We start from the raw sequence: 13,061 nt of genomic DNA on the forward strand, positions 1-13,061 counted from the left end.
TTGTACTTGCACGATACACATTAGACATCACCGGTTGTTACGACTATCGGTTTTTACGACTGAATATGAGCAGTCCCTTCGATGTCGTTATAACAGATTTTGACTGTAATCTTATTTTTTGTTGCATTCGAAGCCAGATTATCGACTTAATGTGTTCTGGGCATCAACAATACCAGGAGAATGTGGACGAGCTGACGGCGTATTTGTTGTTAAGTGGTTACCGGAGGCCATAGACATCAACAATGTAAACGACTTCTACCTCGAGACACGAATTCAAAGTCTCAGTTCTGTAGTACCATGACTACGTAACCCTTCAAACCGAAACGCATTACTGCTTCGCAGCACAAATAGGCAGGATGGTGGTTCCTACCCGAATGGGCTCACCAGACTGTTTGCTACTGCCAGTATCAAAGATTAGCTTTGTAAAGCTACTATTGAGGAACCCTATGTACCAGTGCTTTAAAACTCTGGTTTTGTACAATCTAATGGTTCGAATTCCAGCAGGTCTTTTGCGTTTCCAAGGTCTGAAGGTAGAAACAGTCGCGTCACTCAATACGAATATACCGGGCGGTCTTATCTCTCTGTCATACACACAGCTGAACGCAGTTTCACCACATATGACGTCATTCGTGGTTAAAGTAAACGAGGTAACAATAAAACTATAATGCACAACGATTAGCCACATGTGACGTCATGCATTATGCCCGGGGTTCAGTTTATTAGCCTGGCTTAACAAATGCTTTAACGTGAATCTACTGGTGGTAGGACTTCTTGTGAGTCCGCGCGGGTAGGTACCACCGCCCCGCCTATTTCTGCCGTGAAGCAGTAATGCGTTTCGGTTTGAAGGGCGGGGCAGCCGTTGCAACTATACTGCGACCTTAGAACTTATATCTCAAGGTGGGTGGCGCATTTGCGTTGTAAATGTCTATGGGCTCCAGTAACCACTCAACACCAGGTGGGCTGTGAGCTTGTCCACCCATTTAAGCAATAAAAAAAAACTTCCGTGAGCCGGTCGCTATGATTCCTCATCATTGCCACTGTCGTTTGAAACTTCGCCGTCTCCAATAAATATCTCCTCTTGGGCCATGCTCGGCATCTTCGCATTACTGTTGATCTGCAGGACGGACGCCATAGCTAGACCCGTGCCCAAACTGTATTCTATAGGCCGGCAACTCTCGTCGGACCCATTATAATTTCCCCTATTTCTCGGATAATTCTTCCGCCTGACAACCCTGTTCTTTCTGACGTCGCGCAGTAAGCTTTCCGATTCGCTGTCAGACGATGACGTCATCTCCAAATCCTTCTTCGTTACTTTGAAGCTGTCAGTGTCAGTGTCATTGACGCTTTCATTTTCGCTTTCAGCGGCGACGTCTCGGCTCGTCGTAGCCACATTTTTTATTATGTTCAAACATTTTGTTAGTTTACACCATTTGATAATTATTAATATTTTATTTTTTCTATTAGTTTTTATTTTTAACCATTCAAACGTTAACAATTTACTTTTGAAATTCGTTTTGGCGTTCGCTTCGTATGTAAGATCGGGAATGTCATCTTCGTTAACATATTTGCAAAGGAGCATTAAGTATTTAATGTTTTTATTTCGATTCACAGCTATGCTGTACGTTTTGAAGAGTTTTTTCCTTTTGGATTTTCTCTTGTATTTAGCGATGCAACCTTTACTTTTGACGTCATCGTCGTAGTTAATCTGCCTCGGGAATTCCGGTAGGTCTTTCAGTTCGGGCATCGTTCTCACGAGGGCTCGTCTCTCTCGCTCCCTCATGACGCTCTCTCTCTTCCCCAATATCCTCCTCAACTCGCCGAGCACGATCTTAGTCGCCTCCTTTTCCTTCTCTCCCGGGGCCGTAGTCAAATCCGCGACCGGCTGCACGGCTACGACGTCTTCGTCCGTCTTCACGTAATAAAAAACCTCATCCTCCACAACCGGCGCGCGGTCTTCGATTTTCAAAACCGTCAACGTCTCAGTAACGTCGACGCCATCTTGCCGCGTCGCGTCCTCGACTAGTTTTCCGCGCAACTTCTTCAAACGCAACTGCGAACTCTGCATCGTGCTCAAGCATTTCGTTATCCCATCGATTACCGACTCTAAGTCTTTATCGATAACGTCCAAATCTAGATTGTGATCGTTCGAAGCGCACGAATCGAAGAACATATCTAGACTGTTGCATTTGTTCAGGGCCAGTTTTAGTTCTAGACAAGTTCTGGCCACGCCCGTGTGCACCTCCGAATACGTCCAGTTATCGATAACGGCCGACCCTAATCTCTTATTATCGATATCTCGATACCCCGAATTCTTCAATAATCGATACATTCGCTCCAATGAATCGCGATTCTGCACGAATTCGTCATTTAAATGCCTTATCAAGACATTGTGGAGCCAATACAGTCTTTCGTTGTGATTCCTGTATATCTTCCGTGCGTATTGCGACGGTAGAAAATGAGCCAATGCTATGTGCTTTAGCAGCGTCGATTGCACAACCAGGAAGCCGTGGTGGATTTTCTGTAAAAGAAGAACTGTAAACGATAGTATTGTTCGATGGTAGCCGTGTAGTCCATGGACATCAGCACTATTGGCCAACTTGAGACATGGGATTTTTTTTACTTAAATAGATAGCCGACCTCACGGCTCATCTGGTGTTAAATGGTTACCGGAGCCCATGGACATCTACAACGTTAATGCCGCCACCCATCTTAAGACATGAGTTCTAAATCTCAGTTTAAGACGGAAGGCATTACTGTTTCGTGGCAGAAATAGGCAGAATGGTGGTACCTACCTGTGCGGACTCACAAGACGTCCTACCACCAGTAAGTACAATCTTTAAAGACTATGAACTTTAAGTATAATTTTAAATTAGCGAAGCGGGTGGTGTTATTGAAAGAACATATGACATTCATTGACAACATTATCAAGATAAGTCTGCCTATACAGGGTGTCCCAGAAATAATGGATAATCCTGAAACACCTCGTAGTAGAGCTATTGGGGACACAAAAAAAAACTTTTTTACCATAAAATATATATTTTATACACTATTTTCAATTTAAATTTATTTTCTATTTTTTAGTTGAATTTTACATAAAGCGTGTTTTTTTTAGTTTTTTTAAACTTTTATTTTTTATACGTTTTTTTGTAGAATTTTTTTTCCAAATCGAATAATGGAATACTCTTATCAAATTAGTGTATTGTCATCGATCCTCGAGAAAGTTTGAATGAAATCTGGCCGTTTAAAGTGGGTTGAAAATCGCGTCTAAAGGAGTCAGCTACAAACATACATACAAGTGAGGCTATAATATAAAGCGTGTAAAAAACCATTCTCAATCAATCGTTCATTCATTCGTTCATTAAGTCTCTCACCATCAGGTTGTCGGTGTCGCCGAAGGCAACCGCGTCCCAGGCGAGGTCGCCGCGGAGCCAGGGCGCGTTGCCTAGCAACGAGGAGGACGCGCGCGACATCAGCACCGCCGCCCCCGCCTGCTGCCGGCACAGCAGCGCGTGCGTCGACTCCAGCACGGACGCGACGCCGGCGCTGACGGTGCACAACGCGACAACTACATATACGACGCTTGAAAGGCAAACGTGACTAAGCGACAATAACTGCTTTACACATAAACTAGCGACCCGCCCTCGCTTCGCTTCGGAAACATTAAATTTTATTATTGACTAGCTGAGTCCCGCGATGTAACCCGCGGTTATTGTCGTACCGCGGGTGACGCCGTGAGGCGAAGCTAGTCTAAAAAAAGTAGCCTAAGTTACTCCTTATATCATCAGCTACCTATCAGTGAAAGTCCCGCAAAAATCGGTCCAGCCGTTCCAGAGATTAGCCGGACCAAACACACAGACAGACAAAAATTGTAAAAAATGCTATTTTGGTGTATGTACTGTATATATATTCATATGCATGTAGTAAAAAGCGGTTATTCCAATACTACAAACAGACACTACAATTTTATTTATATGTATAGATGATAGGCAATAACCATATTCGATGCGCAAAAACATACATATTTCTAGGTCTATTAAAATCATTTCAATCTTACAGCTAGATTCGTTAAAATAGATTTTTTTTCAGGTATTTAGGTAGAATAGAAGTTTTTTCAGGTAGGTACCACCATCCCGCCTATTTCTGCCGTGAAGCAGCAATGCGTTTCTGTTTGAAGGGCCGGACAGCTGTAGTAACTATACTGAGACCTTAGAACTTATATCTCAAGGTGGGTGACGCATTTACATTGTAAATGTCTATGGGCTCCAGTAACCCATATAAGCAATTATTTTTTTTTTAGAGATTTTATGACCTGGTAACTAAGACCTTTAAGTCATGTCTTATTTTAATTTATATTCTTAATTTTATGAAAAATGTTAATATGGAGTGAAATGAAATGAAGATGATTAATTTGAGACATTAATCAACTGGGATGAAATTTAATGAAATGAGATGATATGGGATGAAATATAATCGCAGTAAAATGGTGGTCATTTACTGAGATTTTTTCAGTGGACTTTTTGGAAGAACCCGAGTAGTTACAGTTAATAAACCACCATTATTACACATTTAAACCCGAAGAAACACTAAATAGACAAAATAAAACAAATCACACAACTTCACTCCTCGCGTTCCCGCCAAAAAGTCCCATATAAGCAATAAAAAAAAAAAACAATCTACCACCGGATCGGAAACGCGACCCGCTGAGAAGATCCGGCGAGAAACTCAGCGGTTTGTTAAAACGTCATCAGAGACGGTTCTCTATAACTAATGACACTCAACTGTTTGAATTCGGAACGTCAAAGGCCTCAACGAGCGACGTCCGCTATGACGCTTTACCCCTTTTCATTTCCAGCCGCCAAAGGCGACACATCTATTTCATACTAGCTGACCCGGCAGACTTCGTAGTGCCTCAATCGATAAATGAGTCGTCTATTATAAATTATCAAAGGTGGCAATCTGTGCATTTGGACAAAAAAATGTTATTGATATGTCAATACAGATTGATTTGAATATAATCGTCTCCTTCAAAGAATACGGCTCAAAACCTGCATTAAATAAAGGTTAACTTAACCTGTTATTTATCTAAGATGTCGTTCAGAAGAGTTTTGTGACTGCCAATGGAATACAAAGTCAATAATTCGTTTTTCTGATTTACCAATAATTGTCCAAAAGTCACATTGCCGGCTTTGATAATAGTCGAGTCAAATAAAAGACCTAAACTGTTGTATAAAATAAACTTAAAAGAAACAAAAGGCATCCGTCCGACGGGGGACACATCAAAGGGAAAACAAAATTGTTTATTTTTATTTAATTCCGAGCAATTTCATATTTATCTACCTTTTTTTTTTTTTTTTTTATTGCTTTGATGTGTGGACGAGCTCAAGCCCACCTGGTGTTAAGTGGTTACTGGAGCCCATAGACATCTACAACGTAAATGCGCCACACACCTTGAGATATAGTTCTATGGTCTCAGTATAGTCACAACGGCTGCCCACCCTTCAAACCGAAACGCATTACTGCTTCACGGCAGAAATAGGCAGGGCGGTGGTAGCTACCCGTGCGGACTCACAAGAGGTCCTACCACCAGTAATTACGCAAATGATAATTTTGCGGGTTTGATTTTTATTGCACGGTGTTATTCCTTCATCGTGGAAGTCAATCGTGAACATTTGTTGAGTACGTATTTCATTAGAAAAATTGGTACCCGCCTGCGGGATTCGAACACCGGTGCATCGCTAGATACGAATGCACCGGACGTCTTATCCTTTAGGCCACGACGACTTCAACCTTCTATAGGATTTCACAAATAATTCAAGACCAAAATTAGCCAAATCGGTCCAGCCGTTCTCGAGTTTTAGCGAGACTAACGAACAGCGATTCATTTTTATATATATATATATATATATATATATAGATTTCTTGTATTCATTAATGTTAAATTCTTTAATTTGTCACTTATGAACTAACTAGATGATGACCAAGCTTTGTTCGGCTTTTTTTTTTATATCGCCATCTTGTTGTGTCTTTAAAGCAGTAAAAATAGTATAGTATTCGCCAATAGATGTCTGGAAGAGTCATAAAGTTGATTATCGATAAAGTTGATTATTGAAAACATGAATAAAACAACATTTTCTGAAAATAAATCGTGGCTAGATCGATTTATCGCCCCCCGAAATCCCCTGTATACTAAATTTTATGAAAATCGTTGGAGCCGTTTCCGAGATTCAGATTATATATATATAAATATATATTAATATACAAGAATTGCTCGTTTAAAGGTATAAAATTCATTAATGTTAAATTCTTTAATTTGCTACTTATCTATATATATATATATAAAAATGAATTGCTGTTCATTAGTCTCGCTAAAACTCGAGAACGGCTGGACCGATTTGTTTAATTTTGGTCTTTAATTATTTGTGGAAGCCCAGAGAAGATTTAAAAGGTAGATAAATATGAAAATGCTCGGAATTAGATAAAAAATAACAATTTTGTTTTCCCTGTGATGGTTCCCCCGTTGGACGGATTCCTTTTGTTTGTTTTAAGTTTATTTTATACAAAAGCTTAGGTCTTTTATTTATCGCTTAAGGCACTACGAATTCTGCTGGGTCAGCTAGTGAACTAATAAAGATATCAAACTAATAACACAGTCCACTCTCATTCACCACAACACAACACTCACGTATCCGTGTGCAGCGCCCTATACTCCTTGAGACAGGCCGCAGCCCTGCGCGCCAGCGACAGGTACTCCCGCATGTTGGAGACGAGCGCCCCCAGCAAGCCGCCGCAGCGGGTGCGGTGCACGGACCGCACCAACATCGGCATGGCCAGATACGTCCCCGCGTTCAGGAGGGCTCTTCTGTCGAAACTGGAAAGAAAATTTGAACCGGTTCAACTTTTTATTTTATTGCTTAGATGGGTGGACGAGCTCACAGCCCACCTGGTGTTAAGTGGTTACCGGAACCCATAGACATCTACAACTTAAATGCGCCACCCATCTTGAGATATGAGTTCTAAGGTCTCATGTATAGTTACAACGGCTGCCTCACCCTTCAAACCGAAACGCATTACTGCTTCACGGCAGAAATAGGCAGGGTGGTGGTACCTACTCGCGCGGACTCACAAGAGGTCCTACTACCAGTAATAACTGATTAGAGTCGTTGTGATTTCAAACTCGATGAAACGAAAAAATAAGTCCAGTGTTTTTTTTTGTAATACAGCGCCATCTATGATTTTTTTAATACTAACGTGTGTATGAAACCTCTTGTAGTGAATTTTAATTAAGGATTATACGTGAAGTTAAAATATCAATTCACAGAGGGCGCTACCTCATACTAGATATTAAAAGATGATTTACAATTATTTATTAAATGACAAAATTTTAAATATACTTAGACATTTAGGATAATTGTATTTTAATTTTTGAAGGTTTCACTTCTACCACATGTGAATAGCACACATGTATTTTTTTTTTTTTTTGATCAGTGGACGAACTCACAGCCCACCTAGTGTTAAACGGTTAATGGAGCCCATAGACATGTGGATGGTGTAATATATTAACGGCGTCTTTTTTTTATTAATGTTCTTTGAGTGAAAATTTCTAAAGTGAAATTCTTACTTGTTCTATCTAGTACTACTAGGTACTGTATACATATCGACGCTTGAATGGCAAACGTGACTAAGCTAACTAAGCTGTAGTAGAATCTAGCTAGTAGCTGTAGGATTGAAATGATTTTAATAGACCTAGAAATATATTTTTTTTGCGCATCGAATATGGTTATTGCCTATCATTTATGTACAAAGCAGTTATTGTCGCTTAGTCACTTTTGCCTTTCGAGCGTCGATATACTAATGTTCTTTTCTAATTGTTGTATTGCTTAGGTGGATGGACGAGCTCGACAACATTTACAACGTAAATGCTGCCACCCATCTTGAGATATGAGTTCTAGGTCTCGGTATAGTTACAATGTCTACCCCGCCCTTCAAACCGAAACGCATTACTGCTTCACGGCAGAAATAGGCAGGTGGTAAGTAGTCTTGTAAGCCCACACGGGTAGGTACCGACAATCTGTCCATATCTAAATGTAACAAACCTCAGTTTACCGAATTACTTGACACAACGAATATTTATTTGTTCCCTTCCGATTTGTCATATCGAGGTTGCACTGTACAATGATTTTGTGCTACCATACACCACCATCACAATACTAACTTTACAAATTTTTCAATTTAAAGAAAATCACTATTAGTGACCTTATTTTCATTTAATTTCACTCCATATCATCATTTTTCATAAAATTAAGAACATAAATTAAAATAAGACATGACTTAGTTACCAGGTCATAAAATCCCAAAAAAAAATCGGTTGTCTGTAAAGTCGGTTTACTGACGATAGTTGAACGTGACAACGTCATAAGAAAATACTGATGGAATGGTTTCATTTTTCAAAAGAAAAATTTAATTTTATTTGTTTTATAGATATTTTGTATGGACAATCGACACCACATTCACTTTTCACTGAACTTCATACTTGACGGAAACATGTAAATGTATTATTGTATAGCAGCTGTCCACGCGGATGCATCGCTCACTCAAGTAGGAGAGAGACAGATGTCTAATGCTGCCGAACGCGAGGCCGATTGTGCCTCTTTGTCGCTCGTTGCGCGCTCTCGCTTGCACTTCAAGCCTTAAATGGAACGCCTCAGAGCGAGGAAACGCCGCATGAGTCATGTTTTTTCGTGCGTGCAGCCGGTTCCATCGAATTATAAGACGTTATCACGTCAAAAAAAAAACAAAACTATTAGTACCTTTTGGGCGGAAAAGCGATCAGAGCAGCGGCAACTAGGCCTCCAGAGATAATTGCCTCGCCCCTAGTGAGCCATCCCCCCATCGAGCCCCCAGCGACCGCCCACACCTCCTCCGGCGAAGGGGTCTCTTGTTCTACCTCAACGCTGTCCTCTCTAAACATCAAACCACTCTCTAATATGGCTATCACGTGATGGCGACTATAGATCAGCTGAAAATATTAAAAAAATATATTTGATTTGATTTTTCTCTTTTCTTTTTTTATTGCTTAGATGGGTGGACGAGCTCACAGCCCACCTGATGTTAAGTGGTTACTGGAGCCCATAGACATCTACAACGCAAATGCGCCACCCACCTTGAGATATAAGTTCTAAGGTCTCAGTATAGTTACAACGGCTACCCCACCCTTCAAACCGAAACGCATTACTGCTTCACGGCAGGGCGGTGGTACCTACCCGTGCGGACTCACAAGAGGTCCTACCACCAGTGATTATTTCGATGATTATTGTTTTTAGTTTTTTTTTTTTATAGTGTATAATATACACTATAAAACAAACATATAAAAAAATTAATATTATTAAATTTTTTTTTATATTTTTTTCTTCTAGACCTCGGTATTTGTTCAAGCATGTCTATTTACAATTATATAATTATCAAGAGACATTTTTTTATGTATAACTACAAGAATGAGTTCACTGAGAACAAAGCATCAACTTTTAAATTTCCACATCTGCCAATCTAAATACTAAATTTCTCACCATGTTCGGTCTGAATTTGATAGCCAGCCATCTTCTCGACAGGATCGGAGGAGTGAAATCCTGTTTCATGAACAATGCCATCTGGAAACCGATATGCAATCCGCAATTTAATCGTACCGTCAATAACAATGCCTTGTGGTTTATTACAGCTATGCAATTAATTGTGGTACACTGACATTTTGTATATAACTATGCACCTAACATCTATTTGTGTATAACTATGCAGAATAATATTATAAACAACGGCCATCTTGTAATATCAGTTGACACAGACAATTAAAGGCCATGTATACCACCATTAACTCGAAATAGAAACATTACTAACCAACTTTAAAATAAGCAGGGGGTAGCCAATAGCACCTTTTTATGTTATTTCGTAACTTTTTTTGTAAGCTGATGCTTCTTGTCCCATTTAAATTTAATTAGGACCCGTATAGTAATTTTTGATTTAATTGAATTAAATTTTGAAGTCGTCGTGGCCTAACGGATAAGACGTCCAGTGCATTCGTGTTGAGCGCGATGCACCGGTGTTCGAATCTCGGGCTGGTACCAATTTTTCTAATGAAATACATACTAAACAAATGTTCACGATTGACTTCCACGGTGAAGGAATAACATCGTGTAATAAAAATGAAAACCCGCAAAATTATATCTTGCGTAATTACTGGTGGTAGGATCTCTTGTGAGTCCGCGCCGGTGGGTACCACCCTACCTATTTCTGCCATACATTTATGGTATGCAAGCACAGAGCGAGAGTGCAATAATTGTTTATTAATGATAAGTCTGGATTGTACTAGCTCACTTCAATACACACTATCACGTACAAATGTTCTATGCCATATGTATTGTTATAATAATATGTTTCATGTTACTGTTGTAATTAGTAAATGTTAATGCTAAATGTTACAATGGCAATTATTTAGGAACCCGAATTCCACAGAACCAGGTTGTTGTACGACTGTTATTACTGTTCAACTACAACTTTAAATAAACGTGCAATGTGTGTTACACCGAAATATGGTAATTATATTTTGTTCAATTTGTATGTGTTGGCATTTACATTGTTGACGACCATGAGATTCAGTAACCATAAAATCAAGCAGGCTGATAACATCGTCTGTACATCAAAACTCAAATAAATGTAGATATATATTTAAAAAAAAACTTCTCGTGACACTAAAATTATGTAAGTATCGATGAAATGCTTTACTATAGCAGCATTGGATATCGAGCACAGATCTGACACTGTTGGGTCTGATAGATAGGTGTCATCACACTGGGATCACAGGTCAGGTGAGAAGAAAGGAGTATGGTTTAAGTTGTTGCTGGAATCATTCGGAGGGCAGCTGCGTAAAACTATGGAGGAAGCCGTAGATAGTCTACGCACACCACATTAAGAGTCCTCCTATGAACTATTCATTTGTGTAACCTAAGTTATTTATGAAACAAATATTTAATTATTTAATTATTTAAACGTTTATATGTAATTAATGATTCATTATACAATAGTGCCGACCGGTGTTTTGACAATTATTGATCTAAGCAAGTAAACTGTCTTTTTCTTATATTTTTTCCAAGAAAAATAATGAATACACATCTAAGACATATTTTGAATAAAATTAAACTTTCTTTTTACACTCTTATAACTCTTCTTTTAGGGTTAAATAGTATGTAAAATTAATCAAACTAAAGACATATCGTCTAATATACTTACAGTGACTTATTGGTTTTATTGTTAAAATTAGAAATTATTCACATTTTTGTAATCATAAAATTTTCATAAAAACACTGTTTCACAGATTAGTATGTTATTTGCATAGATTATACACTTAATATATTTGAGTTATTTGCACTTCTCAAATATTAGGTTTATCTATGGTTGCACTAATGCCGGCCACCGACATGCGCGCAAATATTCGTACATTGTACGAATGTTTGCGCGCATGTGAAGGGCCGTCAAACATTCATTCGCAAACCTAGCGGCTGTGCAAATGGGTTCGCATACTCAATTTGCGAACCCGTTTGCGCTTCCTCCTACACTTGTTTACGAATGTCTCACGAATTTCTCCTCCTTTTTAATTCGTTAATAGAACAGTGAAGAGAAAAAGAGTTTTTAATTCTTTCCCCGACATCATTAACAGCCATGCTGTTTTTATGGGATTTCTTTTGATGAAGATACGCTACACAGTAGACGTCACGAACTATGAAAGTGGTGTATAGTATACGTCCGTCACCTTCGCAATCGTCGGCGCAACTGGGCAAGCGAATGTGTGGGAGACTACGCGAAGGTTCGAGGTTCGCGCGCTTTGATGTCTGTTAAAAAACCGACACAGCTTGGAAAACTACGAATGCAGCGAAAACTTTGCATAATCATTCGCAAATGTCGTCCTACACTTGTGGGTTTGCGTATTCGTGCGCATGTGAGTGACCGGTGTATGAATTAACTATAGGGAGACTTTTTGGCGGGAACGTGAGGAGCGAAATTGTGTGATTTGTTTTATTTTGTCTATTTGTGTGGTGTGTGGTGTTTATTAAGAGGTTTATTAACTGTTTAATATCTGTGAAAGTACACAAATGTGGGAAAATGAAACAAAGCAGCTGGGCGTATGTAACTTCTCGGGATCATTTCATTTCACTCCATATTATCATTTTTCATAAAAATAAGAATAGGTATGAATTAAAATAAGATTTGACCTAAAGTCTTAGTTACCAGGTCATAAAATCCCTTAAAAAAATCTTGTGTTTTTTTGTTGATTCGTGTCGAACAGGCAAACGGAACGTAGTCTATACATACATTTAAACCTTAGTTACAAAGTTCGGGACCATGTCTCCTGTATAACAAATAAAATCCTTTTAAATAAAATATGCAATATGCTGTTTAATGAATACCGAAATTGTTATGATTATGAATTAAATTAAATAATTTGGCGGAGAAATAAAATAACCTATGAATGATGACAGCTCACTAATAATGTTATGTACATGTACATTTGGAAGCAGGAGAAGTCATGTCCATCGATTTCGTTGTGAAAAGTGTCCATCTGTTAGCAGCAAATAATTTTTGAGAGGCTCATACCTAAGCTGATAGCCTTGAGAGGCTATGTCAGCGTAACCCTAACTTTAGTAGGTGAGCTCACGGGGCTCAACCTGACGATGTTGCTAACACGAACCCTAGCAAGAGCCGTGCTTCGCAGAATCTACCACCGGATCGGAAACGTGACCCACTGAGAAGATCCGGCGAGAAACTCAGTGGGCTGTATAAACATGAGGCTCACTGAAATAGCGCTTAGAACTAGACCCATCGATATAGTTCTAGATTCTTCTTGTCTATAACAAGAACGTTTTCCGGGCCATTAGAATACCCGATACAATTGGAACAATCGAGAATGTTCTTAAGCATCCGGAACTTTCTAGTTGTTCCGATATCGAAGTTAGTTAGATAGTAAGATAGTAGTTCCGAAGTCGTCGTAGCCTAACGGATAAGACGTCCGGTGCATT

General features: G+C 39.2%; 1 protein-coding gene across 1 annotated transcript; it reads right to left on the minus strand.

The window, feature by feature from the left end:
• Positions 1-872: 872 nt before the first annotated feature.
• Positions 873-11,382, minus strand: LOC114241666 (uncharacterized). The gene is made up of 6 exons (XM_028172571.2): positions 11,278-11,382; positions 9,564-9,644; positions 8,808-9,016; positions 6,683-6,868; positions 3,372-3,543; positions 873-2,518 (listed from the first exon to the last, which is right to left on the minus strand). Exons 2-6 carry the CDS (start codon positions 9,642-9,644, stop codon positions 1,016-1,018), a joined length of 2,151 nt encoding a protein of 716 aa, XP_028028372.2. The 5' UTR covers positions 11,278-11,382; the 3' UTR covers positions 873-1,015.
• Between the last annotated feature and the right edge of the window lie 1,679 nt (positions 11,383-13,061).

The sequence above is a fragment of the Bombyx mandarina genome, chromosome 24 (assembly GCF_030267445.1).
Source record: "Bombyx mandarina strain Sakado chromosome 24, ASM3026744v2".
Classification (NCBI taxonomy): domain Eukaryota; kingdom Metazoa; phylum Arthropoda; class Insecta; order Lepidoptera; family Bombycidae; genus Bombyx; species Bombyx mandarina.